At 45.0% G+C, this 14,941-nt stretch overlaps 1 protein-coding gene across 11 annotated transcripts in view; it reads left to right on the plus strand.

The window, feature by feature from the left end:
- Positions 1-14,941, plus strand: part of STIM1 (stromal interaction molecule 1) — a 183,547-nt gene that overhangs the window by 100,706 nt on the left and 67,900 nt on the right. For all 11 annotated transcript variants that reach the window (XM_042905870.1, XM_042905872.1, XM_042905861.1 and 8 more), the window contains one exon: positions 1,054-1,184. In XM_042905870.1, the coding sequence (XP_042761804.1) occupies positions 1,054-1,184 (131 nt within the window). The remainder of the gene's footprint in view (positions 1-1,053; positions 1,185-14,941) is intronic.

Here is a 14,941-nt window from a genome sequence, read left to right on the forward strand (position 1 = left end):
TTTCTCTCCTGTGACAACTTCTTCCTTGGGAGTAATCTGAGGAGTTTTTGCTGGAGAGAAGGAATCAAGATCAGGGTCAAAGGGAAAGAGGAATTTTAGAAGCTAAGAATTGGAAGACATACTAGAAACTTTACTTAAAATATCTCTTTCAGATAGTGAACTTGAGGCCTGGAGAAGGGAAGCTTCTCCAGGAAGAAGAAGGAGGCCTGGAGAAGGGAAGCTCTACCAAGAAGCTCACTTGGTAGAGCTAGACTAGATGCCAGGTCTGCCTGCTGTGTGTGTGCACGGTGTTTTCCAGGGTTCTAAGAGAGGAGTAGGTGGCCTCGGCTCTCGTGCTGGTTTTTGTGTCACATTAACGACTGTGTCGGTGGGTGGGGGAAGCTGTACTGCAGACCTGCCACGCTGTTGCACCCGGTGTGCCCAGGACCTTAGATGTCTGAGAGCTATTCGCTGACCATAGCTGTCAGTGGACGGGCATAGCATGTGAAGGGTTTCTCCGGTTAGTTTGTGACTGGCATTGTGTTATTATTACCAGCGGTGACAAAGTGAACCAAAAGGAAAACTACATATTATCTTGGCATTGCAATGAATGGGCTGTCTTCCTGTTTCTGGAAAGATTGTATTCACGTGCATTTATTTATTGACTGATTAAAAATGGTATTTCACTTGAATATGTATTTCTTTGCTTACTGGTAAGGCAAAAGTTTTTTTTCTGTGTTCATTGGCTATTTATATTTTCTCTCATTTATATTTTTTCTTGTGAGTTACCTATTCACGTTCTTTGTCTAGATCCCAGGGTATTCCCAGCCTTATGCTTGACTTTCCTGCCAGGGAGCCATCAGGATAATAGGACATTGTCCCTAAATGGGGGAACTCAGCACATCCTGGGGGGAGAGAGTTGAAGACTGGATGAAACACTTTTCTCACTGTACAAATAGCTATTTAAGTGGCTACACGAGGCTTGAGGTGCTAGAGGCTAAGGGCACTGAGACAGGTGGGTAGCAGAGGCCAGCAGTGCCCACAGTAATGTTGTCTCTTGCTTTTCCTGTACAGAGTTTTGCCGGATTGACAAGCCCCTGTGCCACAGTGAGGATGAGAAGCTCAGCTTTGATGCAGTCCGCAGCATCCACAAGCTGATGGACGACGATGCCAATGGTGACGTGGATGTGGAAGAAAGCGATGAGGTGAGCTCTCTCCCCCTGCCATGGCTCCCTTCTCTTCCTGTTTGGACAGTCCCTGAAGGCTGCCTAGACACTCTTCCCTTTGGAGAGATGTTCTTGGTATTGGCTTGTTCTCTAGGAGCTCCTTCCTGTCAAAGGGAGTGATTCTCAGCAGAACAGCCCTGTAGGAGCCAGCCTGTCCGAGTGCAGGCCTGCTGTCTGTATGCCTGGACTGGCTCCCATCTGCCTACTGGCTAGAAGTACAACACTGACTGAGCTGTGCTGTTTGAGAGGGAGAGAGAGTCCCGAGGTCGGTCTCTATAGTTCCCCTGAACCCATACTGTAATCCTGCTGCAGATGGAGGGCATCAGTCTGTACTTGCTATGTACTCAGCCCTGTGTTGGCATGTAGGAGAGACATCAAAACAGTCATTATCTTGCCCTTTGGGAGTTTATAGTCTGTTCAGGAGGAAGAAACACATGTTCCTAGAAAGATTATTCTGAATTCCAGGTTGTGGTTGCTGGGAGCTGGTTGAGTGGTCCAGATAATAGGAGCGAGAGGAAACTCTAGATGGAAAAAGCTCTGTTATTGTTTCACCTTTTGGCATTACTACAGTTCCAATTATACAGAGCCCAGAGTGCAAAGTCATCATGTGTGGAAAGATCGAAAGGTTTTAGTTGATTTCAAGCTCAACGTGGGCCAGCAGTTTGGTGAAGCTGCCAAGTTATGCCAAATCTTTAATAGTGATATGGTGTATGTCATGAGGAAGAGGTAAGCCTAGTTTTGAGTTCAGTCTTGGATCTCACATTGTCAAAGGTATTTGGAACAGTGCGAGCCTCTACAGAAAAGGGTGACCTGAATGCTGAAGGGTATGGACACTATGAAATGGAGAGCATTCAGTAGAACTTAGTATTTATAGGTATTTATTATGTATGTGCCAGGCACTGTTGTAGATATGGGGATGTGGCAGTAAATAGGACACAGACATCTGTCCTCCTATCATTTACAGTCTAGTGAAGAAACTTGAGCCTGGAAAAGAACAGATCCAGGTAATATAATTTGTATCTCACATACATTAGAAGTGGAGGAATTAGATTTTTAAATAATGACGGTGATGGCGATGAAAACTGCAGCACCAGCTCTCCTTCATTGGATTCTTATTCTATGCCAGGCATGGTGTTAAGCTCATGGTGTTAAGGTAGTTACTCTTTTACCTTTCATAACAGCCTTTTGAAGTTGGTATTATTGTCAAGGACTGGAGCCTTGGAAAGGTGAAGCATTTTGTTCAAGGAAACATTGGATATGAGCACAGATCTGATTTCAAAGCTTGTGCTATTAAGTACTGCTATATTGTTTCTCTTAAACTAAAGGCAGGACCAGGACCAATGTGGGAAAAGTAAAATATGGCCATATTCTTCTAGAATGAAGAATCGTCTAATAGTGCCATCTTGTCTTAGGAGAAGCTTCCTTGGTAGGTACGTAGTAAACTCCCCGTCACGGAAGATGGGCAAGTAGAATACAGCGCTCTATTGATTGGTTAGCAGAGGGGATCCTCGCATTAGGTTGAACTGGGTAATGTCTAAGTAATTTATAAGAGGAGAAAAATAGACTTCCTGGAGCAGAAGCAGACATTTGGGTGGAGTGGAAGGGGTGGGGCTGCCTGAGTGGTAAGTAGGGAGCCAGTGTGAACACAGATGTGGGGGGGGGGAGCTCTGACTAGAGCAGGGTGGGTGGGTTTGGTTGGATGGAGTGACTATGGTGGAGGACTGAAGGACAAAAACCTGGAAAGGAAAGTGGGGCCCAGGCGACTAGGCTGAGAGATGAGTACTTATTGAACCTGGCAATTGTAGGTTCTTGAGCAAGGACAACAGGTGTGATGAAAGTTTTGGTCGCATCTTGAAGTGACACTGGCCCTCAAAGGATCCAGATTTTATTTGTCCACGATGGGAAAAGGACCATGTTCCTGGACGCAAATGAAGACTAGAGGTTTCCCTCTCTCAGGGGGCCTGGCCACAGGACTGGGGGATAGGTGGCACACCAATTAAGAAGGTGATATGATCTAAGATCCACAAATTCCTGGATATCCTTGTCACCCGCTCCTCCTTCTTTTTTCACTTTCTGCTGAATTGCTTTGTCAATGAGGGGAGGAAGAAAATGTTCTTTTTAGAGGAATGTTACCACAACAAAAAGCTCATCAGCACAAACTGTTCTAAAATAACACAAAAGCTGTCACCCTGCTCTTCTCTGTGCCAGTGGTGAGCTGTTCTTTTTCAGTGTAGCTTCTGCCTTGCCTTGGCTTCAACTTCTCTCCCGGCAGGCTCAGGCCTCTGGTGGTGAGAGGGGCCTGCCAGTCTGGGTTTTCACCATCAGTTACAAGCTACTGTCTTTGAAAGAGAAGGTAATGGTGGCAAAGTATGTGTGCTTAAGTCAGTCTAAACGTATATGAGACAACCTTGGAGTTCAGGTTCTAACTAGCATGTTGGGTGGACCGCTCAGAGCTTAGAATATTGGCTCACGGGTACTGAGCAGAGATGTGACCCTGGTTGTGCTGGCTATGATGGACCTGAGCTTTTTATGACCATTCGAAAGCACCACTGATTCCCCAAGGATTTTAGAGGAAGTCTGAAGGGATATCTTCAGGCTTCATTTGTTCAGCCTCATATCAGCAAGCTTTCCAGGTGACTGAACTATATAACCTCAGTTCTGGATCTTGTAAAATTTTATCCATTTTTGAAATAAGTCTTTCTTTTTATAGATTATTGTGAACAGAGTGTTAACTTTCTTTGGATCATTCAGAACATGTCATCAGGCCTCTTCTATAACTACCCCAGGGCTTAGATTCCTATATGCATTGTTGTGATTTCTTCTTATAATTTCCCTGTCTCTTCTTTGATTCATCCCCATTTCTAATTTCTGTTTACTTCTCTGTGAGCTATGAAATTAGACGTATGGTAAACTGAGACTCAGCAGGCATTTTATAGGAAATATGTAATCATTGGCATGTGGGGCAGCCAGTTTGGCTGCTCCAGTACTGTCTTTGTTTTCTTCTGTCCTAGTTAGTGTAGCTATGGATTGTGGGCCCTTCAGATGAGCAAGGTGGCATTATTGGTGATGGTGCCCTTCTTGGCAAGGCTGGGAGGGAGTTCTACCAAGCCAACAGCATGGAAATTCATGACCTGTGTTCTACTGAGACTTCTGGTGGGGACACTGCCTGTGGGCAATGGATTTGCTACAGTGGGATGGTCCTGTCAGGTTGTTCTGACAGTCTGAGGTGGACAGACAGAGGCTGTCCAAACCTGCTGTCCCTTCATGAGCACTGGGTGTTGTATGTAAGCGATAAACCACAGTAATCTACCGCAAAAACCAAGAGCACTTTACACACTGTGTGTTAGCCAATTTGATAATAAGTTATATTAAAACAAACAAACAAACAAACAAACAAACAAAACCATTGTCCCTTCAACTGGATCCCTACAAGGAAAATCAAGGGCATTTATCCAGCCATTAAACAAGTTTTTGTTGAATACCTGTTGTAGGACTATGGATTCTGTAACAAACAAAATGGATACGATTTTAGCTTTTATAGAGCTTGCATTCTAGTGGTCTGTATGTCACAGGCAATTAAATGAGAAGTAAAATTCTGAAATTAGGAAGAACTGTGATTATAGTAGTTTAGTGACTTCCCCTTTAATTTTCTCAGGTAAAATGGTGGTTAATGATTCCTACCCTTGCAGGCTATTGTCAGAATTCAGGGAGAAAAGTGCTGGTAAAGTTTCCAGCACAAATAACTCCCAAACTCTACAGAAACCAAACAAGTCAACACAAAATGGGAAAAAATTTGAACAGACACTTCATCAAAGAAGATATATGGATGACAATTAAACACATGGAAAGATGCTCAATATCACTAGCCATTAGGGAAATACAAATTAAGACCACAGCATGATAGCACCACACATCCATCAGAATGTCTGAAATTAAAAAATGGACAACACCAAGTGCCAGGCGAGGAGGTAGAGCCACTAGAACTTTTGCTTATAGAGTTTCTTAGAAAGTTAAACACAATTCACTACATGCTCCAGCAATTCTGCTTCTCGGTATTTATCCCTATAGATAAATGAAAATTTATATTCACACTAAGACTTGTACACAAATGTTCATAGCAGCTTTATTCATAAGCGCCAAAAACTGGACACAAAGCAAATGTCCTTCAATGTGTGAATGGATAAACAAACTATGGAAAACTGCTCAGCAATTAAAAGGAATGAACTATTGATGTACACAACATAGATGGATCTCAAAGGCCTTATATTGAGGGAAAGAAAGCAGACTCAAAAAGTTAACATGCTGTATGATTCCATCTACATGACATTCTGAGAAAGTAGGGATGGGAGTTAGGCCAGTGGTTACTAGGGGTTAGGAATGTGGGGAGGGTTTCATTATCAAGGGGCAGAATGACAGAATTTTGGGGGGTAATAGAATTTTCCTGTGTCTGGGTTGTGGGACAGTTAGAAGAATCTAAATATGTTTCAAAACTCATATGACTATATACCCCTGACCCCCCCCTCCAAAGTTAATTTCATCATATGTTAGTTAAGAAAAAAGTCACCAGCATAGTACCAGACATACAATTCAAGCTCAGTGAATGCTGAGCTTGAATGCTGAGCTTTTCCCCTTTCTGTTTCTTCTGTATTTCCCAGAAAGTTACCTGTATCTGACAGTTGTATTTTAATGTTTGTTTAACTGATGTGTTTCTCTCACCAGACTGTGAGACTTTTCAGGGCAGGGACTGGCCTTATTTGGTTATTTTGCCTTTGTTTCCCCAATGCCCAGCAGAGCCCTGTACAGAATATGTGCTTAATTTAATCATTGGGTGGAATGACTGGCTGTTATCTGGGTAGCAGCATAGTGTCTGGCTGAGAAGGGAGGCTTGAGCAAGGGTGTGATCACACATTTTGGGGGGGGGGGGGGAGTGGATGGTTAGGTAGCAGTATGAGCCCAGGAAGCTGCAAAATCAACTTATGCTTTTGTTAGTGTCTGTGCAGTGTGGTGTAGCAGCATAGCACAGGGTTGAGAAGTGGTGCTCTGGAGCCACACAGACCTAGGTTTAAACCTGGCTCTGCCTTCAGCAGCCATGGAAACTTGAAGAAGTTACTTCATCTCCTTGAGCCTCAGTTTCTTCATTGGAAGTGGAGTGATAAGAGTAGGCATCTCATGAGTTGCTAAGATTAAATGAAATAATGCATACAGAGCACTCAGTACCATGCCTGGCATATGGAAGAGGCTCAGTAATGGTTAGTTTTTGCTATTATTATTATTGTTATTGTTTTCATCAGAAAGCACATACATTTTAATGCAGACAGGCCTGTATTCAAAACTTGGCTTTGCCACTTACTATGTGACAAAAAGGCAAGTAACTTCACCTCTCCAAGCCTCAGTTTACTCAACTGATTGAGGAGATCTTTGCAGGGTTGTTGTAAGAATTTAATGCACGCAAAGGGCTGACACAGGATTTCATGGTTTTTCCTCCCTCGGGGTGGTGGTACAGATAGCGAGGGCTAGCCTATATGGCAAGACTTCCAGATCAGCTCTCTCATCCCACAGCACCGGCACCACAGTGTTCAGCTCTGGGAGCCACCCCCAGCAGCTTGGCTGACTTGACTAGGACCAGAGCACCACAGGAGGCAGTTCTATGTGCGCCTGAGTAGCTGCTGTGAAGGGGATGGGGCATGACAGAGCAGGGCCTAGCTTTTCTAGGGGCTGCAACTCCTCTAGCCGCTCCCCCTAGTCTCCTGTCTGTATGCCTGTGTGCTTTAAAAAAGGTTTATGTGAGAACTTCTCATTTCCCCCCACCCATGTGGAAGGCTAGAGGAGTTTCGAACAACAAAGCCGTATTATAGTACTGTCACCAGATCTGTTTGACTTTAGCAGGGTAGGAGTTGACTTGCTTTCCTCCTTTTTCACTGCCCCACCAAGAGGCATGCTTGGTTGTGGGAGGCTCTGTGAGTCGGGAAGGATGGAACCTCGCACCAAGTGGAATCAGGGCTGGGGGAACTCAACTTTGAGAGGAGCGCCTCCACTTGCAAACCCCAGAGGCCAGCAGGAATTGGACTTGGTGGGAGGTGGTATGTAAGGAGGGAGGGAGAAGCCCTCTGTGCTTCTTGCGTATAAGCAGTGCTGTGGCCAGGCTGGGCTAATTTGGATGAGGGTGAGTAACTGAGTTATGCCCAGAAGTTATCAGCATGGTTAATAATAATTGTTTTCCCTCCTCTGCCTTTGGGCCTCATTTCCTTACATCCAGACAGCTGTAGACACCTCCAAGTGCTCTCTTGCCTCTAGTGTCCCTTTACCAGCCCGTGTTGTTCATGCTGCCAGCAGTCTTCCTAAGTTACGTTTTGGTTTCATGTGTCCTGCATGATTTTCTTTTCTTATTCCTTCGGACTATCTGTGTCTAGCACTCCATCCCTTCAAATCTGGCCTTGGTCTTTCTTAAGACTCTCTGCACCATGGGGCGCCTGGGTGGCGCAGTCGGTTAAGCGTCCGACTTCAGCCAGGTCACGATCTCACGGTCCGTGAGTTCGAGCCCCGCGTCAGGCTCTGGGCTGACGGCTCAGAGCCTGGAGCCTGTTTTCGATTCTGTGTCTCCCTCTCTCTCTGCCCCTCCCCCGTTCATGCTCTGTCTCTCTCTGTCCCAAAAATAAAAAAAAAATAAAAAATAAAAAAAAAAAAAGACTCTCTGCACCTACCTCCTACCTCTCTGGTCTGACCCTGGTCCTCACTGTCTCATAGCTGTTCCATGCTTATTGCAGGCCCCTTTCTCTGCTCAGCTAGTTCTCCCTAGCTGGAGTTAACTTCTTATATCCCTCCCTTCAACCCTTGGCCCTGTCCGTATCTGTCTTAGGTGTCCTCTGGAATGCTCCAGACTCACTTTTCGTGTGTGAACTTTCCCTGGCTTTCCCACCCCCACCGATTTCTCTCATCCCCGTACCAATTCCCATAGCACACATTCTATATCAACTCAATTTAGCACGTAATTAGAATGTCTTGCTTTGTGCCCTAATGATTTTGATTGTATTATCTTACCTATAAGTTTGTCTTTTTTGCACTCTTACTGGAATTACTGAAGCACAACTCTGATCATTACTTCTCCCTTGTAAAGGGAATGCAATGGAAGAGGACCATCCTTACCACCTGTCAAGCCATGTTCCAGCTGATGGCTCGTACAGTGTCATTTAATGCTCAACCACTCTATGAGCTAGGTGTTATTAATTGTCTTTTAGAGGCCATTTAACTATAAGAGTGGCCTGCCTTTACTTACTAAATTAGTCTTCACTATCTAAACCTGCCTGTCGGTGCTCCCACAATCTGCCTTTAGCTCTCCTAACTAGTTCACGTTACACTGCATTCCCCTACTTTATCCTGAAACCACTTCCAATATGTTCTCTCTATCCTATCACTGTGCCTTTGCTTTAGATACATTTTCATCTCAGCATCTCTCTGCCTCTCCTATTGCCTGTAAAAATTCCACTCATCCACCAAAGCCTAGATCAGGGTGTCTCAACCTCAGCATTAGTGGCATTTTGGGCTAGATGATTCTTGGTTGTAGGGAGCTATCTTGTACACTGTGGGATGTTTTGCAGCATCCCTAACCTTTATACACTAGATGTTGTAGCAAACCTCCACCATCACTCCTTACCCCAGAAGTTGTGACAACCAAAATTATCTCTATTGCCGATTGCCCTGGGGGACAGAAGTGCCCCTGGTTGAGAACTGCTGGCCTAGATTAAATGTTTTCTCCTAGAAATCTTATTGTTTCTTTATGTGGGAAGTAATTGGCATGAATCTCTCATTTGGCATATCGCTCTGCTCTGTATTGTAATTAGTTGTCTGTCTGACTAGATTGTGATTGCCTTCAGGGGCAGGAACCAGGTCTTATTTATTTATCACTGTGTCTCACACAGTGCTTGGTACAGGGCCTTACACACAAAGGAGATGAGTTAAGTTTTTTTTGAAATTTGAATTTGAAAGCAGTGATCCTGTCTTATCACTGAGTGCCCCTTAAATTATTTCCTTAGGGCAGAGCTAGAGTCCAGGGTTGGCTGGCCAGTGGTAGTGGGGCAGGGTGCTTTGGATTTGTGAGTTCCTGGCCAGGATGGTGGCCGGCTCAGTGGTGGGATGTTTCTAGGAGAGCTAGGGTCTAGGATACAGATATGATATTGCTTAGTGTATGATGTGTGTGTCTGACCTCTGTGACCCCTTCCTTATCTTTCTACCCTATGCTGTGAATCACATACAGAATCTGGGCGGAGGTGAAATCACTGTAGTTAAAATAATAGGGAAGACTTAGGGGCACCTGGGTGGCTCAGTCGGTTAAGCGTTCGACTTTGGCTCAGGTCATGATCTCATGGTTCGTGGGTTCGAGCCCCACGCTCTGTGCTGGCAGCTCAGCCTGGAGCCTGTTTCAGATCTGTGCCTCCCTCTCTCTCTCTGCCCCTCTCCTGCTCACACTCTGTCTTTGCCTCTCTCTCTCAAAAATAAATAAACATAAAAAAATAAATAAAATAATAGGGGAGACTTAGAGAAAAACATGTACAAAGAGGGCAGAGATGAACACAAGAAAAAAAAAGACACAGAATGCTGAAAGGCTATGTGACTGAGCAAAAGTACACACGGGCTTTGGAGCAAGAAAGATGAGGGTTTTAGGTGTACTTTCATCAACTGTGAGTTGCGTGACCTTGGAAAGTTTCTTAAATCTCTGTGAGCTTTCATTTTCTCATGGTCACATGGGGGCAGTAGTCTCTGCCTTGAAGGATTATAGCCAAGATGAAATGAAATCATGTGTAGAAAGTGCCCAGCCTGTGGTTTCGTTCACAGTGGTAGCACCACTGTGTCTTCTCCTCCTGCTACTGCTTCTGCCCACCTGGCCTGAGGTGGCTGCTTTACATATACTCCCTCATGGAATCTTTACAAGAAACCTGTGGGGCAGGTACTAATCTTTCCATATAACCAATAAGGAAACTGAGACTGAAATTAGCACATAGTTACCTGTTTTGGGGGTTATTGCAACTCAGATCTGCATCAGGCTGATGAAAATGTTCTTTTAAAAAAAAATTTTTTTTTAATGTTTATTTATTTTTGAGACAGAGACAGACAGAGCATGAATTGGGGAGGGTCAGAGAGAGAGAGGGAGACACAGAATCCGAAGCAGGCTCCAGGCTCTGAGCTGTCAGCACAAAGCCTGACATGGGGCTCGAACTCCTGAACCGTGAGATCATGACCTGAGCCGAAGTTGGAGGCTCAACTGACTGAACCACCCAGGCGCCCCTGATGAAAATGTTCTAAACTTGTGGTGAGGTTGCACACCTCTGAATATGCTAAAAACTCTTGAGTTGCCCACTAAATTGGTATGTAAATTATATCTAAATAAAGATGTTAAAAAAATAAAATTGTCACTACAACATTTGTTGGTGTTACGGTCACCTCCCACTTGCCTTGCTATATAGCCCAACCCATAGGAACCCCTAGGACTCTATAGAATAAACACTTTGAAAACAGTGTTGATTTCTGTCTCAGTGTCCCCCACTCCTAACTTTGACAGATATGCAGAGGTGCTTCTAAGTCTGAAGTGCCATGGTTTCTGTAAGCAGAGATCCATGGTTAGCTAACTGATAGCTAGTTTGTTTATTTCTGGGTAGGTATGGATGGCTTTTGAGGATACCAGACTGAAGAGCCCTGGGACATTCTCTTTGGGAGAATCCTTCCTCTTTTTCTCTCCCCGCCTCCCCGCTTCCCTCCCTCCCATCCTCCCTTCTCCCTCCTCCTCCCTTCCCACCTCCTTCCTGTCCTCCCTTTTTCTTTTTTGTAGCTGTCACTTATGGGAAAGCTAAGATGGCAAGAAAGCTATGGGGAGAGCCCAGGTGGTAATTCCTTCTCACCCACATACCAGTAACCTGAATCAGATTCTTGGCACTTGCTATATGGAGCTTCAGGAGGGGACATGTCAGAGGCACTTGGCTAAGTAGCCCTGGTATTATTTTTCCTGGATTCACCTTGTGCTCCAGGCCTTCCTGTGACTCCCACTGCTGCTGCCATGCTGGCCCATGGGAAGCAGACCTCTCCTCTTGGTCTCTGGACCCAATCCTGAACATAGATTTCCTGGCTTCCTCTTTGAATAAGTTTGACAGCCTGGAGCTTTTGCTTTTTTTTTTTTTTTTTTTTTTTTTTTTTTTTTTTTTTTTTTTTTTTTTTTTTTAATGTTTACTATATGCAGCAAGTAGGGCAGAAAAGAAATAATTGCAAACAATTTTTCAGATAACCTCAGCATAGGTTTCTGTGTATACATTTCTGTTGCTGCAGTAATTCTTCTTTGACCTGAAGGATTGTTACAGTTTGGAGGCATCTCTCTGGTTTTTTGCCTTCCAGCTTCCTGCTGGTCTCCTGGTGCAATCACTATCTTATCTCTTTCCCTGCAGAACATTCTGACCTCCTGCCCTTAATGTAGGTAAAGCACAGTTTGAAGTCTGCTCAGGCCTTTTGGACAGAACAGAGATGAGTGATACTGTGAATGACATCATTCTTCAGGTGAAACCTGGTCCTTAGGCTAAGGGAATGACCTGTCCCCCATTTTTCCTTGTAAATACTTAATTGTAGGGCGGCTGTAGCATTCACCTACCAACCCCCACTGAGTTCAAATTCTGTGGCCTTGCTCATGCATTCAGTCCAAACTCTTGTGAGTTTTTTAGAATAAAGTATGTGGACATTGACTTCTTAAAAGTCTAAGCATAAGCTTTGGCGTCTGACCTGAATTCAAATCCAAACTTTGCAATGTAGATCTGTGAGTAATTTGGAGCCTCACTTTCCTCATCTGTAAAGTAGAGATGAAAATAAGATACTCTTTGCTATTGATAAGCCCTCAGGCTGGTGAGAGAGGCAGACATGTAAACTGGCAACAACAATAGCACGTTTTCAGGACTGTAATGGTGGTGTGCACAGGGGCTGCGGGGGGGGGGGGGGGGGGGGGGAAGGCTGCGGTTTGCAAGAGAAATAAGGGTGAGGTCAACTAACGTGCTGGTGTAGCAGAAGATACATTGTCAGCCAGCACTCAGGGAAGGGTACCAGTTGCTAGACAAGCTGAGCTACACATCAGAGGGAGTAGGCCTAGTTTGCAATCTGTCCCAGTGCCTTAGCCAGATACAGGATGAAGCAGCAGCTCCCCCAGATGGTACCGCTCATGTTTCCAGGAAAACCCAGACGGTTTGCTTTGACAGGGGAATTCGTTCTCACTACGCAGACTGTCGTTTTCCTTCCCCATTCTTTGTTGGTGAGTCGGCTTTGTCTGTTCTGGATTGCAATCCTGTTGATGACAGAGATTAGGTAGATTTGTAAAACTCCTCTGTGTGTGTGTCTATATATGTGTATGTGTCTTTTTGTGCCTTTGTGTTTGTTTCTTTGTATGTGTGTGTACATCATTTTATGCCTTTTTGTATTTGTGTGTGTCTTTTTGTATTTAGACGTGTCTGTGTGTATGACAAGAAGTGGAGGGAGGGGAGGGGTTCCTGGGTGGCTCCATTGGTTAAGTGTCTGACTCTCAATTTCAGCTCAGGTCGTAATCTCACACTTCCTGAGATTGAGCCCCTTGTTGGGCTGTGCGCTGACAGGTAGGAACCTGCTTGGGACTCTCTCTCTCCATCTCTCTGTCTCTGCCCCTCCCTGACCTCTCAAAATAAATAAACTAAAAAAAAAAAAAAAAAAAAAAAGGCAGAGGGAGGGAGGAAACCAAGCTGAGGAAATAGGACTTGAGAGAAAGCCCATAAGCCAGGTCAAGGATCAAAGAGAAGGTTAGGAACAAATGGTTAGGCAACAGCACAATATGCGGGACCTGGAGATAAAAACAGAGTTAGAAGTACAATCGGGAACCCAAAGACGCTGTTAATCTAGGCTGGATCTGGACTCTGTAAAGTGGTAGGCAGAGTGCAGGGGTGGGTCATCTAGCAGCCAGAAATGGTCAAGCCAGCAGAGAGAGGACAGCCCTGCTGCAGGTATCAAGCTTCTGAATCTTCCTGTCCAAGGAGGAGTCAGCGGCTGGCTTGCAAGGCCATCAGACCTAACCGGTGTTTGTGTTTGTTTATGCAGGTCTCTCCGTGCATGTCTGTGCATGTGTACCACATCCAGTGTCCTCTGTGGCAGTAGAAACAACGGGTTTTCAGTGCGATGTCTGATCCACCTGAGGACTCATGACCCCCCATTATTTGTTCTCATGTCCTCCCCTACTGCCCCTTCTTTCTCTTTTTCTCTCTTCCTTCTCCAAGCGTATTTTGTGTCTGCTGTCTCCTGGACGCTGGAGATGCAAAGACTTTCTACCTGCAAAGAGCTCATATAACTAGTGAGGCAGAAGAACATACGTGTCCTAATAGGTGTTGTGATGAGGGATTGGTACTGCATGCTCTGGAATTTTAAGAAAAGGGAATTTAGGGGCGCCTGGGTGGCGCAGTCGGTTAAGCGTCCGACTTCAGCCAGGTCACGATCTCGCGGTCCGTGAGTTCGAGCCCCGCGTCAGGCTCTGGGCTGATGGCTCAGAGCCTGGAGCCTGTTTCCGATTCTGTGTCTCCCTCTCTCTCTGCCCCTCCCCCGTTCATGCTCTGTCTCTCTCTGTCCCAAAAATAAATAAAAAACGTTGAAAAAAAAAAAAAAAAAAAAAAGAAAAGGGAATTTAATTCATCCTAGGATTCCAGGAAATACAACCCAGAAGAGGTAATGGCTGAGTTTAATTTTGGCAGATGAATAGGAGTTAACCTGGGACAAAGGGGAGAAAGGTTTAGCAAGTGAAGGAACGTGAGTGATGTCCTTGGATCTGTGAAGTCACAGGTTTCTTTAATTCAAGCATAGAATGTCACAGTGGGACAGGGAGGGAGAGGCTGGAGATGAGTTGAAGTGGAAATGGCAGGCATTAGCCAGATTCTTAACATACTGAGGAACTTGGATTTTATCCCAAAGATGATGAACTACAAGGATTGTAAACAGAGATGGGGCTCATTCTAATTGACAGGATGTCTGGGGTGGGCTTTGCAGAGCAGGTGAAACTAGAACTTGTTTTATTTATTTATTTATTTATTTAAAAGTTTATTTATTGACAGAGACAGCACAAGTGGGGAAGGAGCGGGGCGGGGTGGGGGGGTGGGTAGGCACAAACAGGCTTTGCGCTGCCAGTGCAGAGCCTGAGCCCGATGTGGGGCTCAAACTCATGAAACTGCAAGATCATGACCTGAGTTGAAACCGAGAGTTAGACACTTCACCTACTGGGCCACCCAGGTACCCCTTGACCTTGATTTTTAAAGATGAACAGGGCTTACTGATGAAAAGAAGGAGAAGCAGAAAAGAGGAACTTATGAGTAAAGGCAGGACGCAAAATATATGACAAGTTTGGGAGACATCAAGTAGGGAGGTGTTTAGAGAAAAGTTTCTTTGTAAGAAAGGGGCATCTTCAATGGCTGGTATGTGGCTCCAATAAGATAATGAATGTTAAGAATCCTTTGTAAACCATGGTGCTGCATGAAAATGTCACTAGTGGTGTTGTTATCCAGCTTCTTCTCTTTCCCTTCCATGCCCGGCAACGCCAGGCTCTCCCAGGTGTAGGTCAGATAGGTGTGAACAAGGCAGTGTGGCGCAGTGTGGCGCTGTGTGGCGCTGACTGGGTCCTCTTTCATCTCGCCACCTGGCGTCTTGGGGAGGAGGAGGAGCTAAGATTAGAAGTCTCTGGGACTCAGAGGCCGGGTGCTGGAATG

This window comes from Panthera leo, chromosome D1 (genome assembly GCF_018350215.1).
Source record: "Panthera leo isolate Ple1 chromosome D1, P.leo_Ple1_pat1.1, whole genome shotgun sequence".
Classification (NCBI taxonomy): domain Eukaryota; kingdom Metazoa; phylum Chordata; class Mammalia; order Carnivora; family Felidae; genus Panthera; species Panthera leo.